The following is a 25,115-nucleotide window of genomic DNA, read 5'->3' as shown; positions in this document are numbered from 1 at the left end:
ACACAGCCATAAATAACTTGATCCCAGCTTCAGTTTTAAAAAGTAACTGTTTCTCTCCGCATAATAAATATCCAACTGAAGTAAGTGTCTCCTCCAGCCACCTAAATCTCATTTACACTGCAATGGGCATTCCATGTGCCTAGTTCAGATCTGCTCCTTTGTAATAGTAGAACATTTCTCTACTGTCCAAACACTAAATGTCTACTGTCTCAATGCCTGACTAAAAGCCATACAGAGCACAAAGGACCTAATTAAAAGTGTAACTGTCAAGGCAGTGTCATTCCTAAATTCCACTCAATACCCGTCCTACACAGAAGTCACTCAGAGGCAAAGAATCTCAGTAAAAATTACAAACTACAGGGGAAAGAGTTGGACCAAAGCCTTTAACTTTCAGAAACCTCACATTCTCAAAGTGGATACTCTAACATCTCATCCTTAAGTCTGAAGCAGTATCTTTACAGGAACATGTAAACGTTCAGTATCAACACCACATCATCATGACTGACAGGAGTTTTACCTGTGTATATTTCTCACTATATAGTTTAAGAAAATAAGTTTTAAATCTTTCATTTTACATAATTTCCTTGACCTTTTTTGCCTTCAAATTAAAATGAGTCCCTAAAAGTATTTATAATAAGTGAAAAACAGAAACTCAACTTCTTTGACATAGAAAGTAAAATAGATTTTTTGTTTTTTTGTGGGAAAGATCAGCCCTGAGCTAACATCCAATGCCAATCCTCCTCTTTCTGCTGAGGAAGACTGGCTCTGGGCTAACATCTGTGCCCAGCTTCCTCTACTTTATATGGGAAGCCGCCACAGCATGGCTTGACAAGCAGTGCCTCGGTGCACTCCCGGGATCCAAACCCCGGCCGCCAGCGGCGGAGCGCGAGCACTTAACTGCTGCGCCACGGGGCCGGCCCCAGATTTTTAATTTATAATTGAAACAGTCATTATAAGGTCCTTGTATTAGTGCCATTAGAAACACTTCTCAGAAATAGAAGCAGCATGAGACAGAAGCAAAGATGTAGGAAAAGTGGACCTACCAACCTAAAGAAAAAATCAATCAACAGAAACAGAACCAGAAATGACAGAGATAAAAGAATCAGTAGACAAAGACATAAAACACCTGTTATGAATATACTCCATGTGTTCAAAAAGGAGAGGAAAGTGTGAGGATGGTGAGAAGCTAAATGGAAGACAGAAAAAAAGATCTAAATCAAACTTTTAGGGAAGAAAAACAAGTGTCTGAAGTCAGAAATACACTGGATGGGATTAAAAGTCAATTGAGGGCCCGCCCGGTGGCGCAAGCAGTTAAGTGTGCGCGCTCCGCTGCGGCGAACCCTGCCGGTTCGGATCGTGGGCGCGCCCCAGGACGCACCGCTTGGCAAGCCATGCTGTGGCGGCGTCCCATATAAAGTGGAGGAAGATGGGCACAGATATTAGCCCAGGGCCAGTCTTCCTCAGCGAAAAATGAGGAGGATTGGCATGGATGTTAGCTCAGGGCTGATCTTCTTCACACACACACAAAAAAAAAAGTCAATTAGACCTTGCAGGAAAACAGAGTAGGAAAGTTGAAGACATAGTGATAAAAACTGTCTAAAATGAAAACCAGTGGAAAAGGATGAACAACAACAACAGAACAGGGCATCAGTGAGCTGTAGAAGAACATCAAGCAGCCTAAAATCAGTGTAATTGGAGTCCCAGGAAAAAGAGGAGAAGGGAGCCAGACTACAGAAAAAAAAAATTTGCAGAAATAATGGCTGACATTTTTTCTAAGTTTGATGAACACTATAAACACACAGATCCAAAATTCTCAACAAACCCCACACAGAAAAAGCATAAAGAAAATCACAGGCATGCCCATCATAATCAAATTGGTGAAAACCAGTATTAAAGAAGAAAAAGGCACAATATTTATAGAGGAATAAAGATAAGAATGATAGTAGACTTCTTATCAGAAACAATGCAAGCCAGAAGATATGCAGAAATAGCTTTACAGTACTGAAAAAATAATAATAATTTACAAGTACTTGAAGAAAACATGAGTGAACTCCTGTATAATTTGGGAATGAGAAAACTTCCTATCCATAAAACAAAATCAGAAAGTATAAAAGAAATGAGTTATAAATCCCACTACATGACAAACTGGAAAAAGATTTTGTAATTTCATATCCCAGATAAAGGGTTAATATTCCTAATATATAGACAGGGTCTAAAAATTGAGAGGAAAACAAGAACCACCCAATAAAAAAACCAGGCAAATGATAGGAACAAAGAGTTTCTGAAAATGGCCGTTAAACATGAAAGATGCTCAACTTCCTCATAATAAAAGGAATGCAAATTAAAACTACAGGAAACACCATGTCTTACCCATCAGGCTGGCAAAAAATCAACAGTTTAACAACAGATCTGATGACAAGTCTGGGAAAGCAGGCACTGTCACCCACTGCTGATTGGAATTTTAAAAAATAATAATACTAACCCCAATGGAGAGAGGGGAATTTAATAATATCTAACAAAACTTCACTTCATTTACCTTTTGATCCAACAATCCCAATTCTGGGACTCTATCCCAATGACTCAGCAGTAAAAGTACAAAACGATTTATCTACCAGGTTATTTATTGGGGCGTTATTTGTCATGGGCAAAGGGTGAAAACAACACAAATGTCCATCAGTAGAGGATAGTTCAATAAACTACGGTACTTCTACACAACGAAGACAAAACAAAGGAGGGAGAGAGGGGAGGAGGAAAAAGGAAGGGGGGAGGAAGAGGAGAAGGAAGAGGTCGAGGAAGAGGAGGAGGAAAAGGAAGATGATCTCTGCTCTCTGATATGGAATGATTCCAGGCTATATTAAGTGAAAAAGGCAAAGCATAGAAAAGAACATAGTGTGACCTTCGTAAAAGAAGGGAGGAGGAATATATATATAGTATATATGTTCAATATTTGTAAAACAAAAGAGTGGAGAGCTAAGCCAGAGAAAGAAAGGGTTTCCTGTGACAGAGGGAAGGCAGCAGCGACAAAAGCACGGCTTCTCTACAAACAGATTTACAGATTGTATAGGTTTGATTTTATAGGTTTTACAGATTTTATAGGTTTGATTAATCAGGAAAATGTTTTGCATTTTTCAAAAAATAAGTTAAATCGGTAAAGGAAAAAAGCAATCTTTAACAATTAAAAAAATGGATAAACTTAACCGCTTATTGGGTTATTAAAATAAATACTGAAATAATTATACAGAGAAAAATAACTATTTTAAACAGTATTTTGACTATATATGCATAGTTAAATAGATTCTAAGGCCAAATAGAGCTGCAAACACTTCCATTTCCTTCGCTACTCTTATTGTTAATAGCAGTATTGGTATTACTTGGAAACTGTGTGTGTCTATGTATGACAGATAGATAATAATTACATGAATATTGTTAGAAACCAAGATTTTGGCAAATAAGAAGAGAAAAACAAATATAAAATCAAGGTCAAAGTTAGGGTATAACTATGTAGTTTTACAGTTGAATTAGAAAGCTAAGTATAAACTCATGATTTTATTTTTCCTTTTCATACTTTTTTCTTTTCTTTCACATAACTTCTTAGTTTATACTTACTTGAAGAGCCTTAGAAGCAATGACAACCCCGTAACAATGAGCAACCCTACACCCCAGACTGCGGTCCCTAAATACCATTCCCCACTAAAAGGAACCAGGGCTCCTTGGAGGAATGGCTGATTCCAGACAGAAGGCAGAAATGCACAAGATAAGCCTTCACCATCTTGTTGGCCAGAGAGCAAGGAAGCGCTTACAGATGAATGGGAGTGAGATGAAGCCACAGGAAAGGGCTCTTATGGGCAGAAGATGGCACAACTGAGTATCAGGAAGGACCGCAATTAACTGAAACACCCTGGATATATAAAAACTCCTGGCTTATAGTGTTCACCGTACAATCTTTTCAACTTTTCTGTATGTTTGAAAATTTTCATAATAAAATGTTGGGAGTAGGGAACATTGACTTCAAAATGGTACTAAAAAGGGAGAAAGAGGGAGGAAGGAAAAGAGAAAGAGAAAAGAAAGCTAAAACAAAACAAAAAATAATTCACTTGCCACCGCTGCAGAAAACCAGGGCACCAACTCCTTACACTAACAATAGGCAATTAAAGGGCAAATGTGAGCCTTCTTTTCCCACCGTTGCAGAATGTCCCACGTCTCAGGGTGCCCAAGTAGCCCTAGTAGATGAGGTAAAGTTCTTCTTTACAGACAAGCTCAACCTGACTGCTGTGAAGGGACTGATGGAATTAGAAAATCACCATTTTGTGATGTGTAGAGAGAAAATTAATTCAGGCAATGATCAGAATGGGTAATACCACTAGATGAGAGGCAGATGGGGATGCATGCAATGGAAGCCGGCACCTGAACTCATTAACTAATCTAAGCGTCACTGAGAGCAAAATCTGAATTTATTTGAACCTCTGTAAGTATCTTCTAGTTTTCAGGAATATGAAGGACTGAGAAATGAGTTATGTGATATGTTGAGGAAGGAAACAGACAACTGTAACATGCGGGACATTCTACATAAAGACTGGCCCAATTTCCTCCCCAAGTCAATGACTTGGAAAAAAAATCATGGTAGGGGGCTTTCTTGATTAAAAGAGATGTAAGAGACACAACAACCAAATGAGGGGTGTGGCTCCTGTTGATTACGGATTAGAACAGCAAGGTCTAGGAAGGATCTTGAAGCGAGCAGGAAGCCTACATATGCCCTGAGCACAAGTGGTACCAAAGGATGCCACCTAACTCTGGGTTTAACAATGCCATCGTAGTGACGTAAGGATGGCCGTAGATTCAGAGAGGTTTACTAAAACACGTAGGGTGAAATATCTTAATTTCTAGGATTTGCTTTTAAAATATGTCAAGGGGGGAAAAAAAGGCTCAGAGAGTAAGAAATAAAGCGAGGTGGGCAAAAATCTTGATCCTAACGCACCTGCATAATAATACTACTGCATCTGTGTAATGGGCCTGAGGACTTCATTATACTGTCCTCACTACTTTGGGGTATGTTTGAAAATCTTCATAATAAAAAAAATTAAAAACCTCTTCTTAACAAAAAAGGCATAAACTTGGATAACTGACCTCCACCTAGGAGGACTAGTTCATAAAATCAGAAGTGAAAGCAGGGCAAGAACAAGGAGTGGAGAAGTTCACACTCCCTGAATGTCCTTATGTTATTGTTTAGATCAGGATCACTCCCAGCCCCAGGCAACTCAAATATAGAAGGTGCTAGTGTATGTCAGAGAAACAGTGAGCCCTGAAGGGAACCCTCGGGGACCCAGATGGTTCAACAGAGCAAGCCAGTGTGACCTGAGTGCGGGGACACACCCAGCGAGCCACAGGCAGCAGAAGGAGCCCGGACACCCCCGGGAGCCAGGATGCTGCTGCTCTCATGCTCTGCCTCTTTTATGGATCATTAAGGAATCATTTCATAGAAAAGCCATTTACCAAAGTCATCTTATTTTTTTTTTTTTTTTTTTTTTTTTTGTGAGGAGATCAGCCCTGAGCTCACATCCGCCAATCCTCCTCTTTTTTTGCTGAGGAAGACGGCCCTGGGCTAACATCGGTGCCCATCTTCCTCCACTTTATATGGGACGCCGCCACAGCATGGCTTACCAAGCAGTACTTCGGTGCGCGCCCGGGATCCGAACCAGCGAACCCCGGGCCGCCGCAGCGGAGCGCGCGCACTTAACCGCTTGCGCCACCGGGCCGGCCCCCAAAGTCATCTTATTTTGAAACCCATTTGCCTCAGTCAGTCTCTCCTCATGTCCTAAAAGGAAAGGGACAAAACTAGCTGTTTGCTAAGGTCCCTCCACATGGTTTCTTCTGCCAGACAAGTGTCGCTCTACGCAGAGGTGAGGCAACCTGTGAGATAATAGAGAAAAGTCTGATTCCTGGCTTAAGAATTTTTTTTTAAGTTTTTGGATAGGCCATATTTATTCTGAAGTATGTCAAATAAAAAACAAATCAGGATTTAGGTAAGGAGACACTTTATGCAAAGGAATTACTGCAAGAGGCAGACGAAGGACGACTGCGATAAGAGGAACTCACAGACCAAGGGGTCTGCCAGTATCTCCTGGTTTAAAAGCATTTTTTTAAATATGACTTTGACCTCTAAATTTACTAAGTCTAAAAGCTAGATTCAGCACTTGACTGCTTTTTAAGTAACTATAAGCAACATCCCTGAAGGAAGAACAGCTTCAGTGAGTTTAATTATGTGCACATAAGCAAAATTACTCTATTTAAAACAGTAAGGGCCTGGTTACGGTAACTCCCTAACAGAAAAGAAACGTCAGCCACGGCACCCCTCGCCATTTCCAAGTGTAAATCTCATGCCAAAAATGCCAGCCAGTGTTGTGTTAAGGAAATCCCAAGGAACCAAAAACAAGTGTGACAATTCACATTGAGTGACCTCAGAATGTGCACCCAGAAAAGTGCTAATTTTCCTCCCAGAGGGCTGCCTCCCAGACTTTCCTTGAAATGAACAGTGAGTTCTGTTCTTGAAAAAAGACCTGGCTGGCACTTCCTTTGCTGCCCTGGCACAAAGTTCACCAAGACACTAATCTGATCCACCCTGGAACATTTCCTCCCGTAATAAAATTCTCTCTCCAAAGACAGAGCAAACAGTGATGTGGAATACAAGAAACTAAAATGCTGGCCATGGTCAAGGGCAGAGATAAGAGACGACACATCAGAAAGAAAACTCGGAGAGAACATTCTGTAAGAACCTGTGCCTGGGCCACTGGTGAGGCACCCCTGACGCAAGATGTGGCCCTGGCAAGTTACTAAGCAACCTGCAGCTTGCTTCCTCCCTCTCCTAAGTCAACAATTACACCTTGCTGAGAGGATCAAAAGAGAAAGTACGGGAAACAAAGGTTTTTTTTAAACTAGAAAGCATAACTCCTTGTGATTCTCAATTTTTTAAAACATATACCACATTTTGATTAGCAAAAATATCCCAGCTTCCTTTAATCATCTTTCAAATTTTAAAATCATGTTTTTTCATTTTCCAAATCTAAAATATTAACTAAGTTTTTCAAACTCCAGACACACCTCCTCCCAAGATGCAGATATGCCTCTGTCCATCCAGGTGAGCATCTCCCCCTGTCTGCTTGGAGATCTCTGCGGTACGCCAGTGCAAGGTGGTATCATGGCCTCGTCACTCTCACCTGCTACACTTGCTTCCTTCCTTTTTCCTGTTTCCCTGCTCTCCATCATTTCACTCAAGGCCACGGAACAGACCTTGATAGCAACACGCAAACTTTGCACTTAGGCTGCCATAAACAGAGCCACAAGACGACCCGGGCCCTTGAGTCCAAACTCAGCTCTGTAAAGACATAAGTGTTATTAAAAGGCCATCTGTACAAAGGTTTGATGAGTTTCTCCTAAAGCCTCTGCTACCTCAGCCACGTCCTTGGCAGGACACCCACCTGGTTGCCTCTAAGCACGGCAATCAAGTCCTCTTTCAGTAATCAGAAAAGACAGCTGAAATCTCAATCGACATCAAAAGGAGTCCAATTATTATGACACCTGGAACAATCCAGGCAGACAATCCGTAGTTCTTGCCTGGGTTTGTTCTGCTTCCTAAAAACCAAGCCAAGACAACAGCTAACTCAACCTTCAGGCCATGGTAAAGAATAAAGTGTGTGTGTCAATAACACGGCAACAGCACTGAGAACCACCTGCCAACAGGAACACGAAATAACAAATCAATAATGCACAGCCTGGTGTGGCCTGGACTTCTCACCCACAGGACGAAGCAGACTAACTGACACAGAGAAACAGTGACAAAGTTTCTCTGTTCTTCCAGGGCCCCCAAGAGCTCTTCACAGCTGACCCACCTGCGGACTCGAGCCCCGGCCCTCTAATCTCCTCTTTCCCACCTCTCCTGACCCTGACTAGGAACTGGCTCTTTCGATTCAACCCTCCTGTTTCTACATACCACGTCCTTGCTTTCTACTCATGCGCCAAACATGATACATCTGATTTCAAAAAGAAAGCAGACACACAATGGAATATTATTCAGCCTTAAAAGGAAGGAAATTCTGACACATGCTACAACATGGATGAACCTTGAGGACATGTGCAAAGTGAAATAAGCCAGTCACAAAAGGACAAATATTTAATACGATTCCACTTACATGATGTTCCTAAAGTAGTGAAATTCATAGAGACAGGAAGTGGAATGGTGGTTTCCAGAGGCTGGGGGATAGAGGAATGGGGGAGTGAGTGATCAATGGGTACAGAGTTTCAGTTTGTGAAGTTTTAGAGATGGATGATGGTGATGGCAGCACAACATGAATGTACTTAATGCCACTGAACTGTACACTTAAAAATGGTTAAGGAGGTAAATTTTGTTACATATATTTTACCACAATAAAAAAATTTTTTTTTTAAAGGCAAAAAGCAAGACCCCTATGTTGCAAGTTCTTCTACTGCTCAATGGTCCTGGTGGCTCATTACTGAGCTCCGGAACCAGGCCCTCACTCAGCCTGGACTATCCCTGCCAGCTTCTCAGGGAGGACCCAGGGAGTCAATCGGTGATCACACACACCACCTCCCCTCCTTACATACAGGACTCCTCACTGCAAACCCCATTACCTCCTTTACCAGACTAACAGCCCATTCGCCCACCACTATTTACTGAGTGGTCACCACCTGCCAGGCTCTGTCCTGGGCACTGGAGGGTCAGTGGGAACTACGACTCTGAGAAAACTTTTATTTTCATTAAGGAAGCAGGCAAAAAAAAAAAGTGAAACAATAGTAGTGACGGGTGCTGGAGGGACTCGAGGGCCAGAATGGAGGAAGCAGCTGCCAGGGTGTCAGGGGAGGCCTCTCTGAGCTCCAACCTGAGTGACAGGCATGCTCCTCTGTCCACCGCCTCCTAAACAACTCACCACCACTCTCTCACAATAGATCTTTTATCCACTGAAGCCAGTAATGTTTATAAAGCCTTGGGAGTCTTTGGTCCATGTAAGTTAAAAAAATAATAACAATTTATCTCTCCTTCCAACCACAGTCATCCACAGATCTCTGTTGCCAAAAAATATTGTTCACTCATGAAATCATCTACCTACCTCTTCCACCTCTGCTTACAAAGAAACAGAAAAAGAAAAAAAACAGTTCTCTTCAAAAGCTCTTGTATGTGTCCCCATACTGCCCATGCGAGCAGCCAAAATCAAATGAAGATATAAATCATTCCCGCAGGCCACTCTTCCTGTTCCTACCCACGTCCTGGTGCCGCCCAGGCCCTTCCGACAGTTCTTGTTTGTGCTTTATCTGAGACTTGAAACCCTGGGCAGGGATCCTTTCTCAATTCTCAAGACACAATAAAATATTAAATATGGTGAGTTAACAACAGTGCAAGATGCCCAAGGAAGTCCCAGGAGAGGCCTACATATCTAAATCAATACCACAAGCCCAAGACACAAATCCCCTGACCATTGTCTCTGCCCCAGCCCAAGAAAAGCTGCACTGGAAAAAACAAGTGCTTACTCAGGGACCTTCTGTGGGCAACAGGACAGAAAAAGCGGAGCGTCTGTACACCAGCCACGGGTCATGTCACGGCAAAAGTCCAGCCAAGTGAAAACTGAAGGAAGCCAATGTTGGCTCAACAGAAAGAATGGTCTAGGAATTAAACCTGCTCAGGACGACTGCACCGGGGGTGGGGAGACAGTGTACGCTGTGGCAACCTTGATGGCAGGCAATTTGACTATATATACATATAGCGACAATATAGTACATCCCTTTGATGCAGCAATTCCTTATTACGTGCTCTTCACGGGTCCTGTCCCCTCTCGCTTTCCTAATCCTCATTGTACCTATACTGCCATTTCCAGGTTGCTATCTGTAGTCCCCATGGCCCTGGAAAGCCAGGTGCAGGGTGATGGCCCCTCACACCAAGCACGTGTCTGGCACGTGGCCGGCATCAAACACATTAATGAATAGACTTTGGGGACTGCAAGTGTCCTGAAATATTTAAGTATATGGATGTTCATTTAAGTTTTTAAAATACTGAAAAATCAGAACCAATTAAGTATCTACTAAAGGCCTGGATGAGTAAATCAGGCTGCAGCCAAAAGGTTGAATGCTGTGTAGCCATTAAGAACTACACTGTATCGCTGTGGTTTCAGAGTGTTCCAGGAGCCCCGCCTGACTGACCAGATTGACTATCAAGACCTCCTGGGCAACGTGGATTCAGGAACTGGGCAGAGGCCCCCACCCTGCCAACTTCCCAGAGGCCAATCTAGTAAGGAGACAAAAATCCAAATATTCCCATCAAAAGCCCCAAATCCAGAACGAGACCAGCTCTTTTGCCTGGGGCAGAGCAAGAGGAGAGACACTGGGAGAAACAGAAGAAAGCAACAGGGTCCTGCTCCCTCATACCCCCATGTCTGGTCAGCAGCACACCCGTCCGCTCCGCTCTGTCCCCAAAATACAAGTTAAAAAAGTCACCCTCTCTAGTGTTAGTCTGGGATAATGATGTCCACACAGGACCAAGAGGAGGAGAAATAGCCCAGCCACCAAGCAAACACTCAACAGCAAAGAAGATGAACAAGGCGTTCAAAAGACAGAGATTCTGACCCAGAAGAAAATGGAACACTCAAGGAAGAAAGGGAAATTCTCACAAATGCTTCATGCTGCAAAATAATATAATAAAAACGTGAATTCAGTAAGACAAGAGCTCAAAGACGAGATGGTGAAATACCAGAGATGAAAAAAGAGATTGGGGACCTAAGAAAATGAACTGAGGATCAAAACAATATGACAACAAAATCAGTCAACAAGTTAAAGCAACGAAGTATGAAATGCACTGCTGAAAACTGAGTTATGAACTTAGAGGAAAGGGTTATGAACAGCACAGAGAGTGCAGATGAAAAAGACACATAAAGAAAAACAGGTAGAAATGAACAGCAGACAACAGCTATCCAACATAAAGTGTCCTTGAAGTGGAGAATCCAATAAATGGAACATAAAATGCGTTTTTAAAAAATATAATACATACACAGAATGATATAAGGAAATTTCCTGCATGATTAAAGAAATCAATCTGCATATTGAAAGAGCATATCCAGTTCCAGCAAAATTTAACAGAATGTGCTCAAGGCAGTAACAGATTATAACCAAGTTACTAAAGTTACTAAACTTTAGTGATAAAGACTTTTACGCACAAAAAGCACATCACTCACAAGGGGGAAAACAAATATCAGACCAGCTGAGATTCCTCCCACTGCCGTGTTAAATATCGAAAAGACCCTGGAGAGACGGGTACCAAGCTCTAGCGTATGGCCAGAGACCATCACACTCAGCCAAGGTGTCATTCAAGTCCAAAAGCAAGGCACAAACATTTGCAAATGGGAGACATTACAGGGGAAGAAAACAGGAATCTAGCCAATTAAGAGATGAGCCAAAATAGAAGATTCTGTATCGGGAAAGCCACACCTGAGTAGAAGCATTAAATCAATTTAAACAGACAGCTGAGCCAAACAATGATGGAAAGCACAGTTACAGAACAGAATGATATTACAATGTAAAATAATAATAAAACTTTTTAAAATGAGAGATTGGGGGAGCAGGGTTAGAATAAGAATGCTGGCATCCTTGCCCTTTAGGATGGGGAGTCAACGAACATTGTCAGAACTGAAACATTGTTTTAAAAAGCCCCAATTCCAACCCTGTAAAGCTTTCAAAAATCTCTTCCCTTAACCTTAAATGAACCTTTTAGAAAATAAGCTCTCTCCTGTGCAAGAAACATTTATTTCAAGTTTAACATTGCTTTGGTTTCACTTCAGCTTCTTCTATTGAAACCAAGTAAAATCTTAATACTTTTATTATAGAATAGCATGTCAGACCAGTTGCGTTTTTACAGAAGTTCTTCTGTCCATCTTCATAACTATCCCTGTACCTGTCCACATGCATTATAAAGCTGTCTGGGATGATGTATAAAATCATCATGGGGTGGCGAGGATGTGGGGCGAGAGATATTTTCTTCTTTGTACTTTTCAAGGTTAACTGATTTCTTTATATTGAGCACATCATTTTTATCATTTTATGCAAATACAGAATGATTTGTCTTAATTAAACAAAACAAAACGGACTGGAAGAATACATGCCAAGATGTTAACAGTGGTTAGTATTGGATGGTAGATATGGGTGACAACTTTCTTCTTTGTACTTTTCTGTATTTTTCCAGGAAAAAAATAACCCAATGTGGGGTTGTGAGAATGTGAGGTGATGTTGAAAGTTTATGGTAGTTAGAAAAAGGTTAAGAGAAAACACAAAACTAAAAACCTCCATGTGCATATGCATATATCCAGACAGAAGACGATTAGCCCTGGATAAACGGTCACAGACGATTCCTTCTCCCCTCTCTCTTACCTATTGTTTAATTTCCGGAAAGTGAACATTCATTACTTGTGTAATTAAAAAGACACATCTTGGTTTTGTTCGTTAATGGAAGGGTTCTCAGGATGTAACAACCCCCGCCCCAGCGGTGCCCGGGTGAGGGAGAGCGTTAGGTGGCGCCCTCGGGAGGAACTGAAGCTGAGATGGAGAGGATGAGACTGCGACTCCACACTCCCTTAGGGCCAGCAGTCCAGTGAGTCTCTCAGGGCAGACGTGGAGCGAGGGGGTGAAGACTGCCCGGAGTCAGACTCCGCCCTCAGCCGGTCCGCCTCACCGTTACAGTGTGCACCGCCCTCCGGAACACGGTCGTTACGTCAGAAACAAAATGAAGAAGAAAGTGGCTCAATTCATACGCAACTACATACAGCGCCCTGGAACAACACACCACTCGAAAGCCTGGCATGCCCAAGCTAAGCTGCCCAAGCTTTAGCCTTCATGTGTTTTTGATGGTTAAAAAAAAAGAAAAAGAAAAGAACTCATAAAAGCAGATGAAGTTCTACAAGGAGTTACCTTCAAGCTTCACCAACATGCAGATACGCAGCATGCTTAGACCTTAGGTTTGGAAGATTCCAACTGGAACAAAACTCACCAGTGGCTATGGCCCAGTACACGTCTGATCCACTCAGTAACTCACCACATGCTATGGGAGAATAAACCTGGGACCCGGGAACTTGAAGCAGAATTCGAAATGGTGCGACCCGTGCATTGGAATCCAGCACTGCATCCAGAGCACCTACCAGGCGACCTTCAAAAGAAAAGAGAAGAAAGTGCACCTCTGAGCACAGGCACTGACCAGGACAAGCAGCCAACAGCGGCTCCCCACCCCCCGTGCACGAGGCAGCCTGGTCTGTGTCGGGACTCAACGCCAGCGGCGGCCCAGGGCCTGGCGTTTACGAATAAGTGAACAAGGGGCCCTGGACCAGTCACCTAACCTAACTAAGTGTCTGCATTTCTCGGCGTCTCAACACAGGAAGCAACACGACCCAGTAAATAAGAGCTGAGGATCTGGAGTCAGAATGCCTGACTTGAATCCCAGCTCTACCACTTGTAAGCTGTGTGACCTTGGGCAACTTATTTAACTTCTCTGTGCCCTGGTTTCTTCATTTGTAAAGTGGAATAATCACTGTATACCTACCTCACAGCATAATTGTGAGAACTGAATGAGTTAATGTATTCAACATTAAAAGTGCTTAGACTATTGCCTGGCTGTAAGAAGTACTATATAAGAGTTGCCCAGTTTTATTATTATTTTATCATCATCTCAAAGGTGGAAGAATAATCCCTGCCTACTCCAGGAGCGTACTGTGAGGAGCAAATAAGAAAATATGTCAAAGTCCTTCACAGACTATAAAGCATACAACATAAAGGTTTATCATGCTGTTGTAATGAATAGCATCACGAACCAACAGCAGATGAAAAAAACACACCCAGTGGCATCAGCTCCTCCCAGATCTTCTATCGCCTGGGAAGCAAGATGGCTGAGAGGATTAAGCCCCTCACCTTACTTTATACATAATTCTTAATAGGCCCTGAGTAAGGGCCACAAGTTACCTGAGCAAGTAATATGTATATTTGTGTGGTTTTTAACCAATTCAAACACAAAGACAAATTGAATCATTAGGGTGTAAGTTACTGAGTAACACCTCATCACCCCAGATACCTCGGTGTATATTTTGTACAATCAAGGCCATTCTCCTATATAACCACAGTACAACCACCAGATTCATAAAACTAACACTGATACACTCCTACCATCTAATCCTCAGATCCCACTCAAATGTTACCAAATTTCCCAATAACGTCCTTTTGCTACAATGGACGCAGATTTTTGTTTTTTTTTTTAACTTTATTTATTTTTTTAATTTAATTTTATTTATTTTTTCCCCCAAAGCCCCAGTAGATAGTTGTATGTCATAGCTGCACATCCTTCTAGTTGCTGTACGTGGGACGCGGCCTCAGCATGGCTGGAGAAGCGGTGCGTCGGTGCGCGCCCGGGATCTGAACCCGGGTCACCAGCAGCAGAGCGCGCGCACTTAACCGCTAAGCCACGGGGCCGGCCCTGGACGCAGTTTAGAATCACACATTCATTTAGTCGTCACGTCCCTTTGGTCTGTGTGAGTCTAGAGAAGGTTCTTTCTTTGACTTTTTATGACCTTGACACTTCTCAGGATTACAGGCCAATTTTTCTGTGGAAAGTCCCACAGTTTGGGTTTGTCCGCTATTTCATCCTAATTACATCACAATTTGATTCAGGTTATAAATCTTTGGCAAGAATCACAGAAGTGATGTTGTGTCCTTTTCATCACATCCTATCAGGTGGCAGATGATTTCCATCTGCCCCATTCCTGGTAATGTTCCCTTTGATAACTCGATTAAGACAGTATTTGCCAAGCTTCTGACGGTAAAGTTATTCCTTTTTCCCTTCGTATTTAACAAGTATTCTGTAGAGAGGTATTTTGAAACCATGTAAATTCCCTGTTCCTCATCAAATTTTCAATTTATTCATTTATTTATCAGTATAGTTTCATGTTTTCCTAGTTTATTCAATGGGTTATAATCCATTATCATTAGTTTGATGCTTTTGTCTCAGATTTGGCCAGTGCGAGTCCCTTCAAGCTGGCTTCTGTGTCCTTTGGACACGTCCCCATCATTCTTTGCACTTTCTGGCACAATAAAATAATCTAGTTCATCTTGTACTTTTCCTGCTTCAGCCCTGGAATCAGCCATTTCTCCAAGGAGCGCTGGTTCCTTTAGTGAGGAATGGTATTGAAAAACCAAGATCTGGGAGCGAGGTGTGCTCATTGCTAATGCAGTGCTTGCTCCCAGCACCTCTCAGTGGACAGAGGTAGAGACTACTTTCTGTATATATATGTGACTGTGTGTATGCATATATATGTGTTTACATATTTATACACACACGCATATACATATTCAGTGACATATTATGTATTTTTATTTTTATATATATCTACATACATAAAAACTGAGTTCACACCAATACCTCCAATTGTGATCCAATACCACAGTGTTCATTGTAGTTTCTCTCCATACTTGAAACTCCCTTCTCTCACACTGAGAAACCTGGCTTCCATTATTCTTAATATATTTATTTATCTGATCAATCCTCCTGTTGTTGCCACTGTCCCCTCCCTGGCAGGTGCCATCCTAACCCTACCCAGCTCCAACTGTCCTATACCCCACCCCAACAATCACCTTGATCTGTTCCACTTAACGGCTTTAGGGGAAGAAGGAAGAAAGGGTGCACAGGTTTTTATAGCGATTATTCCTTAGGCGGCTCAGAATTTTTACCTCCTTACCAGTTTGCTCCTGAGTTACAGATAATCAAGGGGGCCTGAAAGCTGACTGCTGGATAAAGGGGGCTGCTACTTTAACACAGAATCTGAGCAGCAGCTTAGGGGGACTCTGATTAAAAACACCAGTTGGAGGAGCAGAGAATGGGGTTAGAGATGCATCTGTGTAAGACTGATAAAAGAACACGTTTGCCTGTCAAAGATGGGGGTTGATAGGGAAGCCGACGTAGATTAGAAAAGGGGTAAAAACCCCCACCCATCCCACAGACATACACTTGGCACTTTCACCAAAATTGAGATCTGTTGAAGAATCCATATCTAGTTTCGTAAAAAGAAAAACCTGAGCAACAAAAGAAGGAAGTGGGCACGGTGTGCAGTAATTTAGAAAAGCCACTACACAGAAGCTGGTTTTTTTGATTGGAAAGAGTGGTGATTTTTCTCTTCAAGACCCAGGAGCTTTTGCAACGGTCAGGACCTTCTACGCCAACACGACCAGCCCGGCCCCTTCAATTGGTGGGAGGGTGGGGAGGGCAGCAATTAAAAGTGACAGGGAGACGTCCGGTTTCAGCTCCAATATGCAAAGAGTTTGGAAGTCATCACTCCCATCCTAACAACACGAAAAAGCTGAACAAAGTGAAAAATCAATGACTTTTCTTGGACCTATCAGAGAACTAAGGTCACAGGTCAAACCATAACCCCAAAATCTGGAGAGAGGGGAGAATCCAGAGTCATAGCCACAATCTGCTCACCCAGAGCAGAAGCCACTGGAGCCATCAACTGGTAGGAACACTTACACGGTGATTTTGACAAACAGCTGGGGGCTAAGTGTGGACGAGCATGAGAGTAAAAACCTCCTGATGGCCACATTCTTAAGGGGCCCCAAACTTCCATAGGTTTTACCACCAGGAACCGGGCCAGGTTCTCACTATGAAGAACCAAGAAAGATCCCCTCGTGGCCCTCCCAGGGGAAGGGAGGAGTCCTGGGTTGTGCAATAGGCTCAGAGCATTCTCTACAACAAAGGCCTACTCTCCAGGGGAAAAGACTTTCCCAGAGCCTTATCTCAGCTGAGGGAAGGGCATTTCTCAGACTCCAACCCCCTCTAGCCTTCCTGTCTCACCTAAGGGGGTGGGGAGGTGGAGGCAGCTAAGAAACACTATAAAGGGCACAGCCCAGAGACACAGGCTCACTGAAAGACTGAGATTCTCTGATAAGATTGTAGGACCACTTCCCTTCCCCTACACTCTACCACCACCTCAACAGTCGCCAGCACAAGGACAGTAGAGGACAGCCGAAAGAGCTGCGAGGCTCAGACTCCACCTGAGGAGGGGCAGATCTTAAAGAAGCCCAAAGACAAAGGGGGAGACCAAGACAAGGACACCTGAGGAATCTGAAACCTCTGGCACCTACAGCTAGAACAAACATTAAACACAACCCAAGTCCTAGTCACAATAACATAAAACTCACACTAAAGAACCATTTCCTCAGTTCTTATGACCTGATACCTCATGTCTGGTTTTCAACAAAGAAATTACAAAAAATGTTGAAAGGCAAGAAAAACACATAGTCTGAGGAGACAAAGCAAGGATCAGAATGAGCCTCATAGATGGCATAGATCTTGGAATTATTAGACAGGAAATTTAAAATAACTATGATTAATAGGTTAGGTTTCCAAAGAAAAAGGTGAACAATATGCAAGAACAGATGGGTAATACAAGCAGAAAGATGGAAACCCTAAAAACTAGTAGAAAAAGAAATGCTAGAAATCAAAAATGCACTAACAGAAATGAAGAGTGTGTTTGGTGGGCTCGTCAGTAGCCTGGACAGCCAAGGTGAGCTTGAAGATAGGTCAACAGAAATCTCCCAAACTGAAACACAAAGAGAAAAAAGAATGAACAAAAGAAAAAAGAACATCCAAGAACTGTGGGATGACTTCCAAAGATGTAAGATATACACAATTGGAATACCAAAAGGACAAAGAGTGAACAATTATTTGAAGCTATAATGGCTGAGAATTTTCCAGAATTAATTACAGACACCAAACCACAGATATAGGAAGCTCAGAGAACATCAAGCAGGTTAAATACCAAAAAATACACATGTAGGCATATCATATTCAAAGTGCAGAAACCAAAGACAAAGGGAAAATCTTGAAAGAAATCAGAGGAAAAAACAGTTTACCTATAAAAGATAAGAACAAAGATAAGAATTATAGCAGATCTTCTCGTTAGAACCCATACAAGCAAGAGAATGGAATGAAATATTTAAAATGTTGAAAGAAAAAAACCATTTGATGAATTCCATATCCAGTGAAATTTTTCTTCAAAAGGAGAAACAAAGACTTTCTTAGATAAACAAAAACTGACAGAATTCATTTCCAGTAGACCTAACCAGCAATAAATGTTAAAAGAAGTTCTTCAGAGAGAAAGAAAAATGATATATGTCAGAACTCAGATCTACATAAAGAAAGCAAGTGGTGTGTTGGAGAAGAAATAAATGAAAATAAATAAAATCTTTTATTTTTGTTATTCTTAATTGATCTAAAAGATAAATGCTTAAAGTGATAACAGTAAAAATGCATTGGGTGATTATCGCAATGTTAGAAGTGAAGTGAAAGACAGCAATGTCATCAAGGCTGAGAGGGAGGACTTGAAAACACTCAAACATGTGAAGCAGTGTAGTGTTATTTGATGGTGGACTTAGATTAGTTTAAAACATATATTGCAAACTCAAGAGCAACTACTACAAAAATTTTTTTAAAGAAGTAAAGTATACTAAGAGGAGAGAAAATGGAATCACAAAATATTCAATTAAAACTACAGAAGGTAGAAAAAAAGAGATTTAGAAAAAGAAATGTAATGAATAGAAATCAAATATGGTAGATATTAATCCAACTATATCAATAATCACTTTAAATGTGAATGGTCTAAATACACTAACTGAAAGATCAGGATTTCAGAGTAGATTAAAAAAAAAAAAAAGCTGAGATGTATGCTGTTCTCAAGAAACCCACTTTATTAAGACTCAGATAAGTTAAAAGTAAAGGGATTATTTGGGAGGGTGGAGTAAAGAAATGGAGAAAGATATACCATGCTAACACCAATTTTAAAAAAGCTGGAGTAGCTGTATTAATTTCAGACAAAGTAGACTTTGGAACAGGAAAAATTATCAGGGATAAGGAGGGGCATTACATAATGATAAAAGAGTAAATTCTTCAAGAAGACATAGTAATCCTTAACACATGTGCATCTAACAACAGAACATCAAAATACATGTAGCAAAAACCGATAGAACTGTACACTGCATGATTTCACTCATAAGGGGAAGATAAACTAACACATGGACAGAGAGAACTGTTTGGTGGGTACCAGGGGCAAGGCGGGTAGGGGCTGGGCACAATGCATTTATATGGTGACTGACAAACAATCATGTACAACAAAAATTTCACAATAAAGGAAACAAAAACTGATAGAACTGTAAAGAGAAATAGATTAATATACTAGTATAGTTGGGGATTTCAACACCCATCTTTCAGTAGTGGATAGATCAAGCAGGCAGAAAATCAATAAGGATTTAATGCCAAACAGCATTACCAATCAACTGGATCTAAATGACATGTATGGAATATTCCACCCAATAACAGCAGAATCCACATTCTTCTCAAGCTTGCATGGAACATTCACCAAGATCAGATATGTTTTACGGCAAGAATGTGCCCTAAAAATTGTTAAAGAACAGAAATCATATAAAGTGTGTTCTCAGATCACAATGGAATTAAACTAGAAATCAGTAGCAGAAAGATAGCTGGAAAATCCCCAAAAATATCAAAGAAGAAGTCTTAACAGAAATTTTAAAATATTTGAACTAAATAAAAATGAAAATACAACTTAAAAAAATTTGTGCAATGCAACAAAAGCAGTGCTTAGAGGGAAATTTATAGCAATAGATGAATAAATTAGAAAAGAAGAAAAAACTAAAACAATCAATAATCTAAGCTTCTCCTTCAGGAAACTATAGAAAGAAGAGCAATTTAATCCTAAAGAAAGCAGAAGAAAATAATAAAAGTTGAACAAAAATCAACTGAAAACAAAAAAACAACAGAGAAAAATCAATAAAACCAAAGCTGTTTGTTTGAAAAGATCAATGAAATTGATAAATCTCTATCTAGACTAATGAAAGCAAAAGCAGAGAAGAAACTAATTACTAATACAAGAAATGAAAGACAGATCATCACTACTGATATTAAAAGGATAATAAAGGAACACTATGAACAATTCTATGCCCACAGATTTGATAACTTTACATGAAATGGACCAATTCCTTGAAAGACACAAATTACCGAAACTCACACAAGGAGAAATGAATTATTTGAATAGGCTTACATCTATTAAAGAAACTGAATCAATAGTTAATAACCCGCCAAAAAAGACAACACCATGTCCAGATCATATCACCAGCCAATTCTACTCGATGTTAAAGAAGACACGATAACAATTCTCCACAATCTCTTTAAAAAACAAAAGCAGAAGGAACACTTCCTATTTCATTCTATGAAGCCAGCAGTATCCTAATACCAAAACCCCATAAAGATATTACAATAAAGGAAAACTACAAACCAATATCTCTCATGGAAAAGTCCTCAACAAAATATTAGCAAATCAAATCCAACAATATATGAAAACAATTATACACCATAAACAAATGGAACTTACTCCAGGTATGCAAGGGTGGTTCAACATTTGAAAAATCAATCAATGTAATCATCAACAAGCAAAAGAAGAAAAATCATATTATTATATCAATTGATGCAGAAAAAGTACTTGATAAAATCCAATATCCATTCATGAATTAAAAAAAAAACTCTCAGGGGCCGGACTGGTGGCATAGTGGTTAAGTTCACGAGCTTTGCTTTGGCATCTCACGGTTTGCAGGTGCAGAACCCTGGGTGCACCACTCATCAAGCCATGCTGTGGCAGCGTCTCGTATACAAAATAGAGGAAGATGGGCACAGATGGTAGCTCAGGGCTAATCTTCCTCAGCAAAAAGGGGAGGATTGGCAATGGATGTTAGCTCAGAGCCAGTCTTCCTCACAAAAAACAAAAAAAACCTTTCAGCAAACTAGGAATCAAGAACTTCTTTAGCTTTATAAAGAACATCTACAAAAAACCTACAGCTAATATCATACTTAATGGTGAGAAACTGGACACTTTCCAGCTAAGATGAGGAACAAGGCTAAGGACCCAACATCGTATGGAAGTCCTAGCTAGTGCAATGAGGCAAGAAGAGGAAACAAATGGCATACAGATAAGGAAGGAAGAAACAAAACTGTGTTTGTTCACAGACGACATGCTTGTTGTCTTTGCAGAAAAATCCCAAAGAATCAACAACAACAAAAAATTTACAGAACTAATAAGTAAGTATAGCAAGGTTGCAGGACACAAGGTTAACATGACAACTGCTTTCGCATATACCAGCAAAAAACAATTGGAATTTGAAAAAAAAAATTTTAAATATCACTGATAACAGCAAATGATATTTTTATTAGGTAGAAATCTAACAAATATGCATAGGATCTATATGCAGAAAACTACAAAATTCTGATAAAAGAAATCTCAGAAGATCTAAATAAAGAGATATTCCACGCTCGCGGATTGGAAGATTCAATACTGTTAAGAGGCCAGTTCATCTCATCTTGAGCTACAGATTTAACGCAATTCCAATAAAAATCCCAGCAAGCTATTTTGTAGATACTGACAAACTGATTCCAAGGTTCATATAAAAGGGTAATGGAGCCAACATTACCTACATAAAAGGGTAGAGGAGCCAACACACTATTGAAGAAGAACAGAGTTGGAGGACTCACACTTCACAATTTCAAGACTTACAACAAAGCTACAGTAATCAAGACAGTGCAGTATTGGCAATAGGATATTAGGCCAATGGAACATAACAGAGAACCAGAAACAGAACCATACAAATACAGTCAACTGATCTTTGTCAAAGGAGCAAAGGTAATTCAATGGAGAATGACAGTCTTTTCAACAAATTGTTCTGGAACAACTGACATCCATATGCAAAAAAAATGAACCTAAGACACAGACCTTACATCTTTCACAAAAATGAACTCAAAATGGATCACAGATCTAAATGTAAAATGCAAAACTATAAAACTCATTGAAGAAAATCTAGATGACCTTACATTTAGCAATGACTTTTTAGACAACACCAAAAGCATGATCCATTAAAAAAATTGATGTTGGACTTTATTAAAATTAAAAACTTTTGCTCTGCAAAAGACACTTAAGAGAATCAAAAGACAAACCACTGACTGGGAGAAACTATGTGCGAAACACATATCTGATAAGGGACTTGTATCCAAAATATACAAAGAATTCTTAAAACTCAACAATAAGAAAACAAACAACCCCATTAAAAATAGGCAAAATATATGAACAGAAACCTGACCACAGAAGATATACGGATGGCAAACACACATATGAAAAGTTGCTCAACATCATTTGTCTCTATGGAACCGCAAATTAAAACTATAAGATACTATTATATACCCATTAGAATGGCTAAATAAAAAAACTGACAATACCAATTGCTGGCAAGGATGTGAACAACAGGAACTCACTCATTGCTGATGGGAATACAAAATGGTACAGTCACTTTGGTAGAGAGTCTGGTAATTTCTTGCTAAGCTAAACATAATCTTAACATAATACTCAGCAATCACACCCCTAGGTATTCACTCAACTGATCTGAAAACTTATGTCACACAAAAACTTGCACACAAATGTTTATAGAAGCTTTATTCATAACTGTCGAACACTGGAAGCAACCAAAATGTCCTTGAACAGGTGAATGGATAATCAAATTGTGGTACATTCATTCAATGCACTATTATTCAGAAATATAAAGAAATAATCTATCATGCCATGAAAAGACATGGAAGAACTTTAAATGCATATCCAGGTGAAAGAAGCCCTCCTGCAAAGGCTACATTCTGCATGATTCCAATTATTCTGGAAAAAGGAAAAGGGAAAACTACAGTGAGGGTAGAAAGATCCGTGGTTGCTGGGAGGAAGGGGTTCAATTAGAAAAGATAGGGGAATTTTAGGACAGTGAAACTATTCTGTATGATAACTGTAATTGTCAGTATGTGACATTATGCATTCGTCAAAATCCACAGAACTTTTCAGCACAAAGAGTGAACTTTAATGTTTGCAATTAAAAAAAAAAATCATTTAGGAGGTCAGAGGATCCCTAGTAGAATGCAGAATATAACCAAAAGTTCTGATTGTATTACAAATGGATAAATAAGGAGGTGAAGGGGGTAAGGAGGAAAGGATGTTGACCTAGGTAACTCTGTTAACGAGTGGAGTCCACAGGAAGAAAAGCCAAAGAAATGAACAGTTACGAGATGCCTAACAATGTTTCGGTCAACAAAGGACCACATATACGACGGTGGTCCCATAAGATTAGTACCATACAGCCTAGGTATGTAGTAAACTATACCATTTAGGTTTGTGTAAGCACGCTTCTTAGAACACATCCCCGTCATTAAGCAACACATGACTGTATACAAGAACTGTACTGCATGGTGTACGGGTTAGTGATTCTAATACTGCTACACACGTATACTAGAAATGAACAATTAAGAAAAAGGATAGTGGAGGGTAAGAGGCAGATTTCTAACTGGAGCGTAAGCTCACAAATAAGGAAAGCAAAGAGGCAAGAATGATCCATACAGTAATGAATTAGAACCAGAGATGTAGGTATGAATTCATGGTTAGTTTACTATAGATACAAATGGCCTCATATAGAAATATTTATAGATATGTGTAGATACACGGGTTGGCATATATCAACATATATTTCCTTGCTCTGTCAGTTGAGAGGGCCTAGAAGCAATGAGCACACCCAGCAGCCCGATCTTGGTTTCTAATACCATTCTCCAATAAAAGAAACAAAGGCCTTTTAGAAAAATGGCTGATTCTAGAACTGGAGCAGGAAATACACCAAAGATGAGCCTGGAGCATCTTGTAGTGACACAAAGTAAGGAAGTGCTCAAAAAAAGCAAACAAAAAAGTCCCACATTATGGAAAGTGGGTGGCTACCCTTACAGCGGAGAAATCTGACCAACACTACCTCAACCATGCGGCCAAGGTCAACATCAACCATCACAAACCATGTTAGTATCATGCACCCTTGGTATGACATGACAAGAATGGCATTTTACCTCTGTTCTTCCTCCCCAAAACCAATAACCCTAGTCTAATCATGAGAAAAACATCAGACACATTACAGTTGAGGAACATTCTACAAAATACCTGACGGGTCCTCCTCAAAACTGTGAAGATCATTAAAAACAAAGAAAGTCTGAGAAACTGTCACAGCCAAGATGACAACTAACTGTAATGTGGCATCCTGAATGGGATCCTGGAGCAGAAAAAGATCAAGGAAATCTGAATAAAATACGGACTTTAGGTAATAATCACTGTATTCGTTTTCTACTGCCGCTGTGACTAGTTACCACAAACATAATAGCTTAAAACAAAACAAATTTATTATCTCACAGTTCTGTAGATCAGAAGTCTGATAAGGATCTCAGCTAAAATGAAGGTGTCAACAGGTGCATTCCTTTCTGTTGGCTGTAGGCAAGAATCTGTTTACTTGCCTTTTCCAGCTTCACCAGGCCGCCCACTTTACTTGGCTCACGGCTCCTTCTTCCATCTTCAAAGCCAGCAACACCAAGATGAGTTCCTTCTACACTGCCATCTCGCTGGTTCCTTCTTCAGATTCCCTCTTCCAGTTTTAAGAACGCTTGTGATTACATTGAGCCCACCTGGATAATCCCGGCTAGTCTCCCTATTTTAAGGTCAGCTGATTAGCAACCTTAATTTCATCTGTACCCTTAATTCCCCTTTGCCATGGAAGGCAACATATTCACAGGTTTGAGTCATTATTCTGTCTGCCACAATAATCTATTAATGTCAGTTCATTAATGAAAACAAATATACCACACTAGTATGTCAATAATGAGAGAAACTGGCTGTGGGGTATACGAGAACTCTCTATACTACGTTCACAATTTTTCTGTATGTGTAAAACTGTTTCAAAAAATAAAGTTTACTTAAAAAAAAAGTGCCAAGGAGAGTCAGGCCAGTCATTGTCCACCGCAGACAAGGGAGGGGAGGCAGGGGGGACCCCCATGTCTGTGCAAATGCAAACTGCTCCTGTAGGAACCCACGGAGGGGTTGGGGGCACTTAGGGGGTAAGCCAGAACACTCAGGGTGGAGCCAACCACAGCACAAAGACAAAAGAACTAGAGGAGACAAGGGGCCAAGACCACA

The 25,115-nt window shown here is 40.5% G+C and overlaps 1 protein-coding gene across 4 annotated transcripts in view; it reads right to left on the bottom strand.

Moving 5' to 3' along the window:
* Window positions 1-25,115, bottom strand: part of TBC1D8 (TBC1 domain family member 8) — a 116,981-nt gene that overhangs the window by 53,033 nt on the left and 38,833 nt on the right. For 2 of the 4 annotated variants that reach the window (XM_058534453.1, XM_058534454.1), the window contains exon 2: window positions 13,037-13,192. The exons of 1 other annotated variant lie outside the window; for it this stretch is intronic. In XM_058534453.1, coding sequence (XP_058390436.1) covers window positions 13,037-13,192 — 156 coding nt within the window. The remainder of the gene's footprint in view (window positions 1-13,036; window positions 13,193-25,115) is intronic. One more of the 4 variants, XM_058534455.1, reaches the window with a different exon arrangement.

Source organism: Diceros bicornis, chromosome 40 (assembly GCF_020826845.1).
Source record: "Diceros bicornis minor isolate mBicDic1 chromosome 40, mDicBic1.mat.cur, whole genome shotgun sequence".
In the NCBI taxonomy this organism is placed as follows: Eukaryota; Metazoa; Chordata; class Mammalia; order Perissodactyla; family Rhinocerotidae; genus Diceros; species Diceros bicornis.
This window is presented reverse-complemented; position numbering and strand designations above follow the sequence as displayed.